At 43.6% G+C, this 18,473-nt stretch overlaps 1 protein-coding gene across 4 annotated transcripts in view; it reads right to left on the bottom strand.

The window, feature by feature from the left end:
- Positions 1-18,473, bottom strand: part of Cflar (CASP8 and FADD like apoptosis regulator) — a 51,201-nt gene that overhangs the window by 9,618 nt on the left and 23,110 nt on the right. The window contains exons 9-11 of one of the 4 annotated variants that reach the window (XR_015047074.1): positions 17,024-17,531; positions 15,946-16,080; positions 15,690-15,819 (exon numbers count right to left, since the gene is read on the bottom strand). Coding sequence is in view for 3 of the 4 variants with exons in the window: in XM_029474555.2 (XP_029330415.1) it covers positions 15,807-15,819; positions 15,946-16,080; positions 17,024-17,531 (656 nt within the window). In the remaining variant the exon portion in view is untranslated. Of the gene's footprint in view, positions 1-12,479; positions 16,081-17,023; positions 17,532-18,473 lie in introns of those variants that run through there. The other 3 variants (XM_029474555.2, XM_085837569.1, XM_085837568.1) reach the window with 3 other exon arrangements.

Genomic DNA, 18,473 nt, shown 5'->3' with positions numbered 1-18,473 from the left:
AACTTTGCTGCCACTGAATATGAGATCACCTGGGGTGTAGCCTTCTAACTTAGATGGCTATATTGTTATGTCAACTACAGCTGCTCTTCACTGAGACTCTGCTACCTGCTGAGAGACCCTTGAGACATTCGGGAGACACAACCTATCCTGCACATGGCCTACAGGCTGGCTCCAGGAACCAAGAATGGATTGGTAGGGGGGTGGGGGGGATGGGCCTCCCCTCTTTATAAGCACAGACTCTTAGTAAACTTTGGAGCATTGATCAGAGAAAAATTTGTCTTGGCCTCATTCTTTTCTCCCCATCTAGTCTCTTTCAGCCCCAGCCTGCCTTTCAGGAGTACCTGGTTCATGTAAGCTGCGGGCAGCTTACAGTTACAGATTGGCGCCACGAACACGGACCTGAAAACCGCAGGGTAAAACTGAGGGACCGCTATCTTATGTGGAGCTCCACGAGAAGGGAAGAACAAGAAGATCGTACCGGGCACAGTGAGCAACAGGTATTTATGCTAGCGCTGGCTTTAAACTTCATTTTTTAAAGTGTTGCTGGAGGTGTGATAGGATACAGGCTAAGTTGGAACAGTGCTGACCCAGCTGATTCCACTTAGGGTTTGTCTGCGAAATATGGGACTAGAAAATTCCAAACAGGCAATTGTCCGCGGCCTTCAAGAGCTGCTTCAGGCGAGAGGAGTAGGGTTTGAAGAACAATTGTTAGAAAAATTTTCAGATAAGATAGATTCTTGCTGCCCACGGTTCAGAGAAGAAAAAACTTTAGATAAGAGAACCTGGGAGAGAGTTGGAGCAGCTTTGAAAAACACCCAGGCAGATAATTTCGCCCTTTGCCTCTGGGAACTCATAAAAGATGCTATTGAAAAGGAGATCTCGCAGGTGTCAGATAGTACCCAGACAGAGCTTGAAGAATCTCAGGAAGAGTGCCCGTCAGAGAGGACTTTCTCAGAAAGGGGCCCTCTCAACCCTAAATTAGAAAGATATAGACACTCTGATATGAGCTAACTTTAGACAAGCAAGATCATTCAGAAAGAGGAGTCGCCAAATATTTTGATGAGGATTGGCCTCCTCGCAAGCCTCCCGCTCCACCTATGGCCTCCACTATAGGAGATGCTACTCAAATGGACATGCAACTAAGTAACTTAGAGTTTGAAATTAAGTGGCAGAAATTGACTAATGAGCTCCGGGAGCTAGAAAGGGGTCAGATACAGGGAAGAACAACTCCTCTGAAATGTACCAATCTCCCCTAGAAAGAGCTGTGTGTCAGGCTCATGGGGAAGGGCAAGATACATCTGAAGTGCTAGCCTTTCCTGTAGTTGAGATAATTGACCAGCAAAATAATAGAGTCAGACAATACAAGACTTTGGAGTTCAAGGTGATGAAGGAGTTAAAAACAGCTGTGGCACAATATGGCCCTACAGCCCCCCTTTACACAAGCATTATTGGATACTGTCATGGAGTCACACTTAACCCCCCAAGATTGGAAGACTCTATGTAAGGTTACTCTGTCAGGAGGAGATTTCTTACTTTGGGATTCTGAATGGCGAGAAGCCAGTAAGAAAACTGCCGCTTTAAATGCTCAGACAGCTAATCCACACTGGGATATTAACATGCTTTTAGGAGAAGGTCGATATGAAGGCAATGCTAATCAGATTGGTTTTCCTGTTGGAGTGTAAGCACAGGTTGCTATGGCTGCCTGCCGCGCTTGGAAACAGTTACCTGCTAAAGGGGATCTTGGTGGAAGTTTAGCCAGCATTCGGGCAGGGTCCTGACGAGCTTTACCATAACTTTGTGGATAGGCTATTAATAGCAGCTAGTAGAATTCTTGGAGACTCTGACACAGGAAGCCCTTTCCTTATGCAATTGGCTTATGAGAATGCTAACACCATGTGTTGCGCCACTATCCAACTGCACAAAGGACAGACGGATCTAGGGGGATATATCCGTCTTGGTGCAGAGATTGGGCCATCATATTATCAGGGTTTGGCTTTCACCGCCACTTTGCAAGAAACCACCGTACAAGCAATGCTTTCACAGAAACGAGGGAATTATGCATGTTTTAAGTGTGGAAGTTTGGGTCATTTTAAAAATGACTGTCCTAAGAATAAAGGTGCTGAGAGTGGGCAAGCAGGCCATGCTCCAGGAGTTTGTCCTCGATGCAGGAAGGGCAACCATTGGGCTAGGGTGTGTAAATCCAAGTCAGACATTCCGGGCCTCCTGTTGCCGGGAAACGAGAGAAGGGGCCATCCCTAGGCCCTGAAATACCCACAGCAAGCAGCTTATGGGGCCATGAAGCTGTTGCCCAAAAGAAATCTGTTTTTGAACTTGTCAGGGCAACCCCAGGAAGTGCAGGATTGGACCTCTGTTCCACCACCCACACAGTATTAACCACAGAAATGGGAGTTCAAACTCTGCCCATAGGAGTTTTTGGACCTCTACCTGCAGAAACTTGTGGATTTCTTTTAGGACGAAGCAGTTCTATTGTAAAAGGTCTGCAGATTTATCCAGGTGTTATAGATAATGATTATGGGGGAGAAATTAAAATCATGGCTGCTTCCCCTCATGGTGTTATAACTATACCTGCTAATCAAAGAATTGCTCAACTTCTCTTAGTTCCTTTGCAGCCACTATAGTCCAGATATGTTAAGAATGAGAGAGGACAAGGTGACTTTGGTTCCTCTGTTGTGTGTCTAACACAAGAGGCTTGGGGTATTTTAGTAATGGCCACTATCTTGCCTGCATCCCATGCTGATAAAATTCAATGACTTAATAATATTCCGGTGTGGGTTGATCAGTGGTCTTTACCTAAAGAGAAAATAGAAGCTGCCTGTTCGCTAGTGCAGGAAAAATTAGAGGCAGTACATTTAGTAGAATCTCAGTCTCCTTGGAATATTCCAATTTTTGTTATCAAGAAAAAAATCTGGTAAATTGAGATTGTTACAAGATCTAAGAAAGGTTAATGAGACCATGATACCTATGGGAGCTTTACAACCTGGGCTTCCATCCCCAGTAGCCATTCCTAAAGGATATTATAAAATTGTGGTAGATCTGAAGGATTGTTTCTTTACTATTCCTTTACATCCTAAGGATTGTGAAAGATTTGCTTTTAATGTTCCTTCTATAAATTTTTAAAGAACCTATGGAGAGATATCAATGGACAGTTCTCCCACAGGGCAAGGCTAATAATCCTACCTTATGTCAAAAGTTTGTGGCACAAGCCATTCAGCCTGTGAGACAACAATGGCCTATGATTTACATCATTCATTACACAGATGATGTCTTGATGGCAGGAAAAGACCCCCAGGATTTGCTTTTGTGTTACAGAGATCTAGGAAAGGCCTTAGCTGATAAAGGACTACAAATAGCTTCTGAGAAGATACAAACTCAGGATCCTTATAATTATTTGGGTTTTAGACTTACAAATCAAGCTGTTTCCCCCCAGAAGATAGTTATTCACAGGGACAATTTAAAAACTTTAAATGATTTTCAAAAATTGTTAGGTGATATTAATTGGCTTTGCCCCTATTTAAAGCTTACTACAGGGGAATTGAAACCTTTATTTGATATTCTTGAAGGGAGTTCTGATCCTACCTCCCCTAGATCTTTAACCTCAGAAGGATTGCTGGCCTTACAACAAGTGGAAAGAGCTATTGAAGAACGATTTATCACTTATATAGATTACTCTTTGCCTTTACATCTGTTAATTTTTAATACGATTCATATGCCTACAGGATTGTTGTGGCAAAGGGATCCTCTAATGTGGATATATTTGAGGATATCTCCTAAATGTAATATCCTGCCATATTATGAAACAGTATCTCAGATGATCATACTTGGAAGGAAGCAGGCACTAACTTATTTTGGCAAAGAGCCAGATATTATTGTTCAGCCTTATACTGTAGATCAAGATAGTTGGCTGAAGCAACACAGTATGGATTGGTTGTGAAAGACCCACAACATGAGGACTCCCCCACGTTCTGACTCAGGAGAGGCGACACCCCAAATCACCCACAAGAAATGGTCTTGCTGCAAACTGCAAGAGGATTTTTATTCAAGAGCACTCTCGGGCCCACAATCATGCACCACACAGGGGTAGAGGACCGTGGCACCCTGAGTAGCTGGATAAGGGGGTATTTAAAGGAAGAAACCACAACTCAAGGAAGTGGGGAGGGTGTTGTTGGAAAATACCAAAGATACCAGTTAAGAGTCCCAAGGAAGTGCAAAGTCACAAGAGTCACAAGGAATACCTGGTAATTGTTCTGGTTAACTCTCAAGACAGTTTCTAAGAGCCCCTTACAATAGCACATTTGCATAGCAGAATCCGGTAATGGTCAGGGTGACTTTCTTTGAATGAACACTCTTTGAACCCAGCGGGTGGGTGGAGGAATGTCGCTATCTGTTTTATGATTGGCATACCTTGGAGCAATGAGTCACAGAGGTCACATTGCCAACCCTGGGCCTAAAGACCTAGAATTTTGTTTTTACGTTTTACTTTTTCAGTTGCTTGCTCAAATAGGATTTATAGGAATTATAGATAATCATTATCCTCAAGATAGGTTGATAAAAATTTTAAATGTACATGAGGTGATATTTCCTAATATAACTTCTTTACAGCCTTTGTATAATGCTCTTTTGATTTTTACTGACAGCTCCTCTAAAGGGCAAGCTGGATATCTTATGAATAATCAACAAGTAGTCATAGAGACTCCTGGCCTCTCAGCTCAGTTGGCAGAACTGACAGCAGTACTGAATGTCTTTCGGTCTGTAAATGGTGCTTTTAATATTTTTTACTGATAGTTTATATGTTGCATAATCGATTCCCTTCTTGGAGACTTGTGGTACATTTAACTTTAATACACCAGCAGGATCTCTGTTTTCACAACTGCAAAACATCATTCTTGCCCGAAAACATCCATTTTATATTGGTCATATATGTGCTCATTCTGGTCTTCCTAGACCTTTAACTGCAGGCAAATGATTGCATCAACAGAGCTCTAATAGGAGAGGCTTTAATTTCAGATCCTGTTGCTTTGGCTAGACATGATCATGATAAATTTCATCTCTCTAGCCATACCTCAAGGCTCCGACACAAGATCACTAAGGAGCAGGCAAGAATGATTGTAAAACAATGTCCTAAATGTATTACATTATCTCCAGTGCTGCATGCATTTAGGAGTTAATCCACGAGGCCTTATGCCTAATCATATTTGGCAAATGGATGTAACTCATTATGCAGAATTTGGAAAATTAAAATATATACATGTTCAGGATTTCTTTTTGCTTCTCTACATATGGGAGAGGCCTCTAGAAATGTAATTGATCATTGTTTACAAGCCTTTAATGCTATGGGATTGCCTAAACTCATTAAGACAGATAATGGGCCATCCTATACTGGCAAAAATTTTACTTCATTTTGTAAGGAATTTGGTATCAAACATAAAACTGGAATTCCTTATAACCCCATGGGACAAGGAATTGTTGAACATGCTCATCACACTCTGAAAAATTGGCTTTTTAAAACGAAACAGGGGCAGTTATACCCCCAAAGTCACCAAAAGCACATCTTGCTTTTGTCTTGTTCATTTTAAATTTTTTGCAAACTGATGTTAAAGGTCATTCTGTAGTGGATCACCACTGGCATCCAGTTAGTTCCAGTTCTTATGCCATGGTGAAATGGTGGGACCCATTAACTAATGTGTGGAATGGTCCAGACCCTGTTTTAATCTGGGGAAGAGGTTCGGTCTGTGTTTTTGCACAAAAAGAAGACGGATCCTGATGTCTACCTGAAAGATTGGTTCGTCAAGTGGACACAGACTCTGAATCTTCCAGTAAGTATGATTCTAACCTTGATGATGGCTAAAAATCTTTTTGTTAGCTGGAAGAGTTAATTTGGAGTACAGCCTCCACTTCCAGAGAATTTTCGGCCTTTCTGTTAATTCTCAAAGCCACCTCCCCCACACCGGGAGGCCAGAGTTTGAGCTTGATCACTGCTAATTTGCAACTGAATAAAGTACCTGGGCTTCCCCAAAGAAGCTTTTATCCTGTTGTTTTTCAACTGTCTCGACTTTGTTTTTTTCAAGCAGATCAGTCAACACCTTACAGCCTATTTTCAGCAAGCATGCAAGCACAGGTGGCAGAAATTCATCAATATGAAGAAGCATATTGAGTATGTATTGTGGCTGTGGTCTGATTTGGGAATAAGGTGTGCTATGAGAGCCGGTCAGTCAATGATGGGCAACCAGATTTCGGAACTATATCAATCTAAGACAGAGGTATATGCCAAGAGGCCATGGTTTATTACTAATACACCACAGAGCCATGTTTGTGCAAAATAAACACAAACAAGCTGCATATATTCTTCTTGAAGGATAAGAATAGTTTGGGAAAATCTGAGATTTCCCAAGCCAGGCATGGCTGCCAGCCACCATAACTCCCAGGCAGGACTATGGAGCATAAAAATTTTTTTATGCCCAGTCCAGATAATTTTTAGTATATATTTAGGTAGGAATTGTAGCCTCCCTCAGCCTTGAAGCAGGCTGATTCAGACTTTGCTGCCACTGAATATGAGATCACCTGGGGTGTAGCCTTCCAACTTAGATGGCTATATTGTTATGTCAACTACAGCTGCTCTTCTCTGAGACTCTGCTACCTGCTGAGAGACCCTTGAGACATTCCTGCACCTCGCCTACAGGCTGGCTCCAGGCACCAAGAATGGATTGGCAGGGGATGGGCCTCCCCTCTTTATAAGCACAGACTCTTAGTAAACTTTGGAGCATTGATCAGAGAAAAATTTGTCTTGGCCTCATTCTTTTCTCCCCATCTAGTCTCTTTCAGCCCCAGCCTGCCTTTCAGGAGTACCCGGTTCATGTAAGCCACCGGTGGCTCACAGTTACACAAGGTGGGGGGCTCCCCTCCCTTCTTGTGTCCCCAAGGAGTCTCCCTGCCTTTCTATCCTGGAATGAGCTCGGCCTTTAGTCTCAGATGGATCTGCCTCCCACTAAGAACTCTGTGAAGTAATCCACAGGAAGCAAGCCAGTGCACATGACATTTGCACACAAAGCAAGTGCTCTAAAGACATTAACTCCTTCCCCTCCAGCCACTAGGGGGTAGCCTCTTCCTGCTGCCACCAGGGCAAACCAGGAAGCTTGGTTTTAGCCAGGCTTCCGACCAATCCAGACACAATGTGGACTGGAAGCCAACTGCTCAGGGCACATGATTCTCCTTCCTCCAAACCTTTGTGGAAGTCACTGACACTCCAGTGGGGAATGCCCTCCTCCACCTCAGCTTCCTGGTGTGCTCAGTCCCCAAGTCTGAGTCACACCTGGCTCAATCACACCCAGTCAGGCAATTGTTTCTTATTGCCTGACTCAGTGCTTTGTCATTTATTAATTTTATTGTTTGAAAAATACCATTTGTGTTGATAATTTCTGCACACGAGGGTTATGAAAATCAACTGAATTGACATATGAGAAATACTTAAAACAGCTGCTAGTGCTCAGAGTAACACAAGTGGAGAGAAATATGTACACACGTGTGTATGTGTGTGTGTGTGTGTGTGTGTGTGTGTATTGGGTAGAGAGGAGAGAAAGAGAGAGTGGCAGCCTGGTCTACAGAGTGAGTGCCAGGATAGCCAGGGCTACACAGGAGAAACCCTGTCTTGAAAAACAAACAAGCAAAAAGGACAACAAAGTATATATTAAGGGAATTTGTTGTGATGATTTACATCCTGCAGTCCAAGTAACCCAACAATGGGCAGCTGTGGATGGGAAGTCCAAGAATCTAGTAGTTACTCAGAGGCTAGTTGTTTCAGCTGGTCGACTGTAGAAGTAAATTCCAGCACAGAGATTAACTTGCTAGCAAGTTAATGCAAACGGTGAAGAAGAGCAAATCTTTCTTTCAAGGTCCTTACATAGGTCTCCAGCAGAAGGTGTGGCCCAGATTAAAGGTGTGAACCATCACACCTGAGCTGGGACTTGCTTTGTCCCAGGTTGACCCTGAACTCAGAGTTCTCCTTGCCTCAGACTTCTGGGATTAAGGCTGTGTATTACCTTGCCTGGGCCTAAGCTTTTCATGGCCACTGAGCCTCAAGATCTCCATGCCAAGATCCAGGTCAGAAACTTGTGTCTTCTAGTCTAAAGATCTGGATCACAGGTGCCCTCCAGTTCTGGATTGTAGTTCATTCCAGATATAGTCAAGTTGACAACCAGGAATAGCCGTTACAAGTATCATGGTGTAGCTTCCCTGTCATTTCTAGGAAACATAATCTCATAGCACACCTGCAAGTCCCTGGCTTTTATTATGTTTCTGCGCTTCTTTCAGTGATGTTCCCCCAGTCTTAGGTGCAGGAGTTGTGTTGTAGATTTGTCCACTGGGGCTGGGCACCCCACTATCTGCTATTCTCTGTATTTGGGCCAGCTATGGTTTTCTAGGATGGTCTCTGTCTGCTGCATGAACCACACTAACAACCAGCTAATTCTGTAAGATACTCCTAAAGGTGCAGTGGTGGCACTCATTTCTTGGTGGTAACCAACAGCTCTCTAATTGGACTTAAGGCCCATTCAACAGAAGTGCCAGTATCAAGCCTGGTACTGAGAATTTAGTCAACTACCTGGAGTTAATGTCATTGACCTCAGAGAACATACATACTCAAGCCACTTTACTAGACCAGCACGACTCCTAACAGCATTCTAAATACATATCCTTATACTCACAGCTAGGTGTAGCTCTCACCCCTCATCAGAAGAAGATATGAGGAGCTGCTCTTAAAAGACCCTTGAAGATGAAGCTCAGATCATCAGAAAATGAAAATCCGATATCTTCTTATGGCCTCCAAAGACACCAAATACTCATGGACTGCACTGACAAACATGGGGACAACACAGTTATCTGCATAACATTTTTAGGATTGAAGACAGAATTACTATGTAACTTGTCTGCGCCACTTTAGAGGCTATACTCAAAAGAATGGAACTCAGCTCAATTAAACTCCACTCCTATGCTCACCTGGGCACTACCCACAATACCCAAGTTAGGGAATGGGCCTGGGTACCTACCAGTGGATGAGTAAAGACTAGACAAAGTATGCTATAATGATGCTGGCTTTAGACATGAAGAACAGAACTGCCATCGCAGGGAAATGGGTGGAACTGGAAATCACCATGTTTATGAAAATAGCCCAGACTGAAAAAGGCCGGTTCTCATATGCGGGATCCAGGCAGGAGGGGACATGAAAAGAAAGAGAGAGAACTATTGAGATTTAGATAGAGAAAGGGAGGAAGACTATCTGAGTGGATAATATTGGGAAGGGAGACCTTTAAAAGACATTACACACATTCACACAAGTATCACCCTGACGGAACTCGTACTTGGCACAGTAAACACAAGCCAGTAAACATCAATTTTAGAGAAAAAAGATCAAGGCTGATGATGAGATCATTTGGTAGAAGGCTTGCCTGCCAAAAACTGGGCGGGGCGGGGCGGGGGCGCTGTAACCCTGACATTGTGTATGTGAAGGAAACACGGTCAGAAAAAAAGGAGAGAGAGAGAGAGAGAGAGAGAGAAGAAAAATCAACTTGGCTTGCAAGGTTCATTAAGGCACATATAAATATTATATACAGAAAGTACTGGTCTTTCCCAGATTCAGATATCAAACAGGACTCTTCACTCATATTTACTAGATTCTGGCAACTTGATTAAAAAGAAACAGATAGATTGTTTTGTTTTGTTTACCCTTTGCTTAAATAGTGGGAAAACGTGAATGTTTAGCATAATATAAAAACATGCAGGCATACCCCACAAATGAAGACAAAACAAATTCTATGTCATACATGTGCTGTGATAAATATCAAAGACATCAGACCATTTTAAAAGAAATAACCTTTAATGTAATAACTCCTTAAAATGAAACAGAGCAATTATGCCTAGAATCTCAGCAAGCAGACAGAGGCAGAAGATAAATCCCACACGTGAGTTACATAGTGAGAAACAGAACAGAAAAAAAAAAGACAGAAAAGAAAAAAAAAAAACAAAAAAGAAAACATATTCCATCAGAACTCTCCATTCCCCCAGCATCGTTTACATCAGGGCTTAATGTAAGCTATGGCAACCGAGATGGTATGATTCTGAAATAACACATCAGTGAATCAACAGAAAACAATTAAGTTCACAAATAGGCCCTGCAAACGCAACCCACTGACCTCTGAAAAGCATCAAAGCAATTCAACTGGAAAATGCTCTTTCAGTACATGATGCAGAACGAGCCAAAACTCATGAAAACACCTGCAAACGAATCTTAGCTTTTAACAAAATTAACTCAAAACATCACAGATATGCAATATGCAAACTATTACAGTGTCTAAAATGACCCTTGTCCTGGCAATGTTTTCTGTGTGTGTGTGTGTGTGTGTGTGTGTGTCTTATAACATTATTGATTTTTGTCCACATATGCTGCATGGGGCGTGCACCCTTGCGGAGATTGGTGGACAGCTTTCTGACGCTGGAGCGCTCCTTCCTGGGGATTCAGTGTTCAGACCCGGCAGGAAACACCTTTACCACTGAGCGAGCCATCTTGCTGCCCCTAAATCCCGTTATTTCCCTTCATGTCCAAGGGTAATCTGGGGCAGTCTGTTGATTCTGCTCCCTTTTCACCAGGGATGGAGCATGACACAGTCTGGCCTCAAACTTGTGGCAATCCTCCTGCCTCTGTAGGAACTACCATGCCTGGCTGATTCTGTCTCTTGTTCACCACTCAGCTACCTCCTATGGTATATTATCTCCATAGCTATGAGAGTTAGAACTCCAGCCATAACATCTACGGTTACAATCTGGATATGAAATGTCCTCCACAGAGCACACATGTGGAATACATGCTTCTCAGTTTTCTCATTTTACCTCCAATAAATATTTCTTTTTTTTTTTGATTTTTAATAGTTTTATTACATATTTTCCTCAATTACATTTCCAATGCTATCCCAAAAGTCCCCCATAGCGCCCCCCACTTCCCTACCCACCCATTCCCATTCTTTTGGCCCTGGCATTCCCCTATATTGGGGCATATAAAGTTTGCAAGTCCAATGGGCCTCTCTTTCCATTGATGGCCGACTAGGCCATCTTTCGATACATATGCAGCTAGAGACAAGAGCTCCGGGGTTCTGGTTAGTACATCATGTTGTTCCAACAATAGGGTTGCAGATCCCTTTAGCTCCTTGGGTACTTTCTCTAGCTTCTCCATTGGGAGCCCTGTGATACATCCAATAGCTGACTGTGAACATCCACTCCTGTGTTTGCTAGGCCCCGGCATCGTCTCACAAGAGACAGCTATATTTGGGTCCTTTCGGCAAAATCTTGCTAGTGTATGCAATGGTGTCAGTGTTTAGAAGCTGCTTATGGGATGGATCCCTGGATACGGCAGTCTCTAAATGGTCCATCCTTTCATCACAGCTACGAACTTTGTCTCTGTAACTCCTTCCCTGGGTGTTTTGTTCCCAATTCTAAGAAGGTGCACAGTGTCCACACTTTGGTCTTCATTCTTCTTGAGTTTCATGCGTTTATCAAATTGTATCTTATATCTTGGGTATCCTAAGTTTTGGGCTAATATCCACTTATCAGTGAATACATATTGTGTGAGTTCTTTTGTGATTGTGTTATTTCACTCAAGATGATGCCCTCCAGGTTCATCCATTTGGCTAGGAATTTCATAAATTCATTCTTTTTAATAGCTGAGTAGTATTTCTACATATATTACAATATATACAATATGATATACATTATACAATAGTATTCAATAAATACAGAGCAAACTGGAAATGGTATAAGCCTTTGAAACCTCAAAGCCTGTCCCTGTCCCCCAGTAACATAGTTCCTCTAGCGATGCCACACCTCTCAAACAGCACACCTGAGGACCAAGTGTTTAAATGCCTGTTAATTAATATATGTTCTTATTTATACATAAAATGTTAATAGTGACAGAATCTCTTGGTAGTCCATCATAACTATGAACTTAACCATATGCTTGGCTAACTATTAGTTTGAAATATTTTAGGGTATATATCACTTAAAGATCAGTGCCTTAAAGAACTATATTAAGAGTATTCCTATACAAGTTTAGAACATTTTATTTAAAACGGGTATTCATTGTCTTCCATACATAATTATCTTTTTTTTATATCTTTTTTTTATTTTTATTACATATTTTCCTCAATTACATTTCCAATGCTATCCCAAAAGTCCCCCATAGTGCCCCCCCACTTCCCTACCCACCCATTCCCATTCTTTTGGCCCTGGCATTCCCCTATATTGGGGCATATAAAGTTTGCAAGTCCAATGGGCCTCTCTTTCCATTGATGGCCGACTAGGCCATCTTTCGATACATATGCAGCTAGAGACAAGAGCTCCGGGGTTCTGGTTAGTACATCATGTTGTTCCAACAATAGGGTTGCAGATCCCTTTAGCTCCTTGGGTACTTTCTCTAGCTTCTCCATTGGGAGCCCTGTGATACATCCAATAGCTGACTGTGAACATCCACTCCTGTGTTTGCTAGGCCCCGGCATCGTCTCACAAGAGACAGCTATATTTGGGTCCTTTCAGCAAAATCTTGCTAGTGTATGCAATGGTGTCAGCCATAATTATCTTTTAATATGTCTAAAATATTTCAGAAAAATCCCCAAAGTCCGTGAAAAACAAAAGTCCTAATTCTGTCTACAAAAGGAACAAAGAAGTAATGAAAGATCCTACTATGGAAGTAAGGAGAAATATCTTACAAGACAACTAGCTAAGGGGAAAAGTGGGGCCTTCTCCGCATCAGGACCACATCCGCCTCCTGACACCATCCATCACTGACACCATCACTGTGCACATCTGCCCCAGCTACAAGTCACACTTGAGGTCTCTAAAGGTTTCTAAAGCACACTGCAGCTCCCGTCGGCTCCTTCCCTTGGCTTACACTCTTTTCTCTATCACCACCTGCCAAATCCCATCAGCTTTTCAAAGTTTGATTCAGTCCTTCCAAAACAGCCCCGTTACACTGTGGTCTAATGACACAATTAATGATATAACTAATTAAGAGCACAGCTCAAAAATGGTTGTAAAGCCCCTCACACTTGGTCCTTGAAACAGTCTTCTGGGATGCTCTTTTTCCCTCCCTGCTCTTCCTGATCCTCCCCACTTCACCCACCCCCACTCATATAACTTCATGTTCTCTCTTGCGCGCGCTCTCTCTCTCTCTCTCAAAAAATGCAAAAACTTGAAAAGCAAAGCAAACAAATGTGTGTGTGTGTGTGTGTGTGTGTGTGTGTGTGTGTGTGTGTGTAAGAGAGAGAGAGAGAGAGAGATAAAGAGAGAGAGAGAGAGAGAGAGAGAGAGAGAGAGAGAGTTAGTTCGAGGCCAGCCTGGTCTACAAAGTGAGTTCCAGGACAGCCAGGGCTATACAGAGAAACCCTGTCTCAAACAACCAAAAAAAAAAAAAAAAAGAAAGAAAAAAAAAGAAAGTCAATAAAAAGAGAAGCACACAGAGTCCGTTTTATGTTAGCCAATTTCTCCTGGGTCTGGGGCCTGCCCTGACGGGTAGTAGATATGTCCAATAACACTCCACTGGAGAAAGCTGACTTCCCTTTCTCGGCAGCTATCTACTGCACAATCTCCCCTTCGTGGGGATCTCTGCAAACACCTTAACCAGCAGGGTGTTGATCCAAGAGAAGCAAAAAGAAAGTCTGTCTCAACGTGACTCAGTGGACAGTTTTTGTCCAAACTTCTGGAGTCTGGCCCCAAGTAGTTTATTTTAGGCACAGCACAATTTTAAACTAGTTTCTGGTGGTAATTAACCAGTCGTGTGTGTACAGAAAAGCTTAAGAGACGGCTGTAGAGTACAAGCAACATCTTGCATACAGATAGGTTCTCTGAATTAACTGAGGAAGCAGGCTCAGGGAAAACAGTGGTCCTGATGAGGGTGGCAGGGAGGGCAGACTGCTGATTGACTGACATGAACTTGAGTCTGAGGAAGGCGGTGTGGCTTGGCGGTACAAATAGTGCAGAGACCACCAGCTACGAATCGCATTGTTCCTGCCTTCTGGGCAGAAACAGGTTATACATCTCTCCCTCTGACGAGACAGCCCTGAGGGTTGGACACTCCTGATTCCCACTGTGCTCAGGTGTGAGCACAATGGCCCACAACTTCGCCTCCCTTTCTCAGTGCTGGGACTATGTCTGGTTTGAACCTGTGCTGTCAGTCACATGTGCCTGGGTCCTGTTCTGTCTGGAAGATGCGGCTTCCCTGGAGCCTTTCACCACCTCTGGCTCTCAGTCTTTCTGCCTCCTCTTTGGAACAGATCCCTAAACCCTGAGGGGAGGGGTTTGACTACTATCCTTCAATAGAGATAGAGATTATACTATTAGGTTACTCAAGAGTATACAAAGTAAAATAACCATGTTTTATAGCAGCTAATAAAATTATACTGTGTTACATGTTTTGGAATTTATCTCTCTCCTCCCTCTCACAAACAGGCGAACACACAATCTCATTACACAGCTACTACATACCTAGACTGGCTCAGAACATGTGATCCTTTGGCCTCCCCACGCTAGTACTGGTATGGCAGGACTTTTGCTACGTACGTTACAACCTTGCTTCAATAGTATTTAATAAATAAGTAAATTCTATCTGCTCTTGTTACAAAGAAAAGCTAGCTATATAAATCATAAATAAGTAATCTCACTAGGCAACCTTTTTATTTTTTAGTTTTTTTGATTCTTTGTGAATTCTATATCATGCACCCAACCCCACTCGTGTCTCCAGCTTCCTTATCTACTCTCTGCCCTTGCAATCTGTTCCTGTCAAAGAAACAAAAAACAAAAAAATAAAACATCTCCATAAAAGCTCCTGTGTGTCCCTCAGTATTTCCGTGTGTCCACACATCTTTACTTACTCACATCTTTACTCAGTGCAGTGGGTCACTGGTCTGATTCGAGGCCTCTGGCTTCTGGTGCACTATAAATACTGGATCCTCACGGGGACCCTTCTCAGATACCCTGTTGTTGCCCTGTTGTTGTCATGGAGATCCTGCAGCCTTAGTTCTACAGGACCAGCCCCTTCACAGGCTCTGGCAGTTCACAGATGATGTGGATGCTGGGGTGGGCCACCTCAAAGCCCCAAGTTGGTCATCACTCCTGTTCCTGATCCTGAGCCAACCAGGGCGAGCTCCCCCACTCACTGTTGTGTTCTTGGGGCTGGCTCTACTGTGCTGCCCAGGCAAGGTACAGACTACTCTCCCAAGCATTACAACCTTCAAGGAGCAGGGCTAGTTCTCCTTCACCTAAGCCATTGCACAGCTGGCGAGGGTCAGGGCCAGCTCTCCTGTGCTCATGGTCTAGATGTGTTACAAAGCATTATACTGTAAATATTAAACAGACATAATGAAATTTGTTTTTGCAGAAAAAGAATATAAATGTGGAGCTGGGTCACAGAAATTGGCGGCCAATGTGAAAGTCCTGAAGCAATGGGTACTTAATGAGCTAATAACTTATTAAATGATTAGATGTGCCATAGAAACAATTTATCCAGTCGCATGACAAACTCAGGTAAGTCTCAAGTTACATTCAGTGTCAAATCTTGAACCATACACTATACACCCATATAATAATTTGGTAGATAACCCCTCCCCCCCAAAAAAGACAATAGGTTTATGTCTTACTTTTCTCCACACTCTGGCAAAACATCCCACCTAGGAATGTAAGCAGGGAAGTTTACTGTCCATCAGAGCGGTAAAGGCACGGTGGCGGGAGTGAGACGGTTTCCCAGGCACAGGAGTTTACGGCTCATACCTGTGCACAGGAGAACCCTAGGTCAGGACTCACGGCAGAGCCAGAAGCAGCTGTAACCTCCAAACTCTGCTCCAAGCCGCCACCCTGGATGGTATACCAAGAATGCCAACGGTTCGGGGTTCTCACGTAGGAGACAGGATGAGTTTCTTCCTCAGAGTGTGCTGCAGGCTGAGGCTGTATTTCTCTTTAGAAGAAACACCACTGTTCCACGCATACACTTTGTCCATGAGTTCAACGTGGAGGTCCACGAGTGGGCGTTTCCTAGAGGAAGAGAAAGGCAGAGTTTAAAGATGTGCGAACACCAAAGAGAAGACAGATTGTCGTTAGGGGAGAGCCAGCTAACAGGTATGAAAGTCCTTTGAAACTCATCCTTTTAAATGCTCCGCTCATTGCTTAGCAAATAATCCAAACAATTGGCGGTTCTCTGGCCCAGAGGCCAGAGTCTCCTTCCACAGAGACAGTGGAATTTTACTCTGAGAACACACCAGCTAGGGGACAAGCCACCTGATAACCCCATGCAAAGAGAGAAAGACTATAAAGGCCAATGCTACCCCTGCTCCCCGGAGCACCGAGTCTGAAATGTTGCACCCCTCCAAGCCCCCTCCCCCCGCCCCCCAGCCCTGGTGAGCCACCACTGAGGAGACTGAGAAAGCTAGGGCAGCACCCGGGTCCTTGGAATTCAGCATTTGACTGGCAGCTAAGTAACATTGTTATCCTTTGTAATTAGGGAGCAAATTTGAAAGGGCCAGTTAGTCCTCTACTTGAACATTGTAGCTTCATTCCATTTACTAGAAGCTAGGGCAGTGATGGTTCCCTCCTCCTAAAAACATATCCAAAATGTTTGCAGTCATCCCCTTACCTCTGAAAACCAAGGCCATCAGTGGGACCACGTCTGAAACCAGGCCAACACTGAACCCTATAGTGCATACGCTGTGCTTTTCCTATAATACGCACCTATATAAAGCTCAATTTATGTTAGGAGAATATAATAAATACATCCAAAATACAAGCTGACTAATGTAAAGTAGTCATGAGCTGTGCTGAGTCTTTATCATCCCCCCCCCGCCCCCCGAAGCAATTTGAACTGGGAAGGGAAAGTCTCTGTCCTGTCGAAGTCCATCGGACCAAGCATGGTGGTGATATCCATCTTGGATAAACATGTGGTCAAGGATAAAGGTGGAGAGCACAGAGCCCAGTGACTCACCTGCCTTGCTTCAGTTGCTGGGAGAGCTTCTGCAGATACACAGAGGATGAGCTGGAGGGCTTCTCCAAGTGAGATACGTCTGCTGTGCACAGGCTCCAAAAGATATCAGCTTCTGGGTGAGTTGTGCAGTGTCTGGGTTGCAGGGGCTTAGAGTCCACATTTTTTATTGATGGCCCATCTACCTCCAGGCTGCTATCTTCCAACTGGCTACCTAACGACTCGTAGTTCTGAATAAAAAAGAGCTTTGGCTTCCCTCTGAGAGAAGGGCACGTGTCCCCCGTGAACATGTTCTTGACATGATCCAAGGAGAACCCTGAGTGAACTTGATCTCTGCCCATCATGCTTTGGGAGCCTGCTAGGCACACCAGAACACATACAAAGCTGTCATAGTCTTGATGTTGGGCCGTACACGCAAAATGGCGAACAATCTGGGTTATGTCATGTGACTTGGGAAACAAGAAAAGCTGGATATGATAGCCCAGGGAAGTGAAGGTCTCTTGAAGATATTCTGCAGAAAACCAACAGAAAACAACACAGAAGTGAGAAGAACCAAGAGACATTGGGCATGACGCCTAACCTGGCCTGGTCGCCATTGCGTATGTGTTTCTACGTAAGGATACTCTGAGGCCTCCGAAAGTAGAAGCAGCTAAACATGAAATGTGCAACTTTTGTGCCCCGGGTTTCTCATGAAGGCACGTTCCCTGCAACACCACTTTCTCTGCCCACAGCCAAGACTGAACCCACCCAATGCCACTAAACCAAGAAAGAAGAAAACTGTTGTCAACCAAACTGAAGTAGAAGGTTCATTCTTCAAAAGGTTCTTTCCTCAAGGTACAGAGGAATGAGAAGTGTTTGCAGGGTATAAATCCAGGTGTGCGTTTAAATGGCAGTCTGGGTTATGAATTCCCCCTCCCCTTGCTGTGGACTTATACAGAGGCCCTTAGATCTAAGTCGGGAATATTTCTAGATTGCCCAGTTTCACTCCTAGTCTAGGCATCCTGGGCTGCCTTTGCTGTGAAAGGAAGTATACGGTAGTAAGCCCGACAATCCTGCTTTCTAATCCTGCCCTTGGACTGCAGGAGCCGTAAGAAAGGTGAGACTCCCTTGCTTTAGAGGAAGTGTTAACAGCCACCAACCAGAAAGAGTGCTGTGAGGATGAAACAATAGAAATAAAGACAATATAAGTAATGTTCAGTCTTATTCCATTGCATGAGCAATGATCTGTGGAACAGTCACCGGGAGGCAGGTAAGAACTGGCTTGAGTGTTTGAAATTGAATTTGCTCAGCCTATGAGCGGTGCCTGTGCCTACATAGTATATACTAGAACTTTCCATGCCCTACACTGTACCAAGACAAGGTGGTTTTTAAATGTCTTACATGAGAGCTCAGGGGACAGTGTCTTGGAGAGGGCCACATGTGGGACAGCTGGAGCCTCTTGGCAACACCCTTA

The sequence above is a fragment of the Mus caroli genome, unplaced genomic scaffold (assembly GCF_978045245.1).
Source record: "Mus caroli unplaced genomic scaffold, Mus_caroli_1 scaffold_1, whole genome shotgun sequence".
In the NCBI taxonomy this organism is placed as follows: domain Eukaryota; kingdom Metazoa; phylum Chordata; class Mammalia; order Rodentia; family Muridae; genus Mus; species Mus caroli.
The sequence above is the reverse complement of the archived record's forward strand: the minus strand, read 5'-3'. Positions and strand labels throughout refer to the sequence as shown.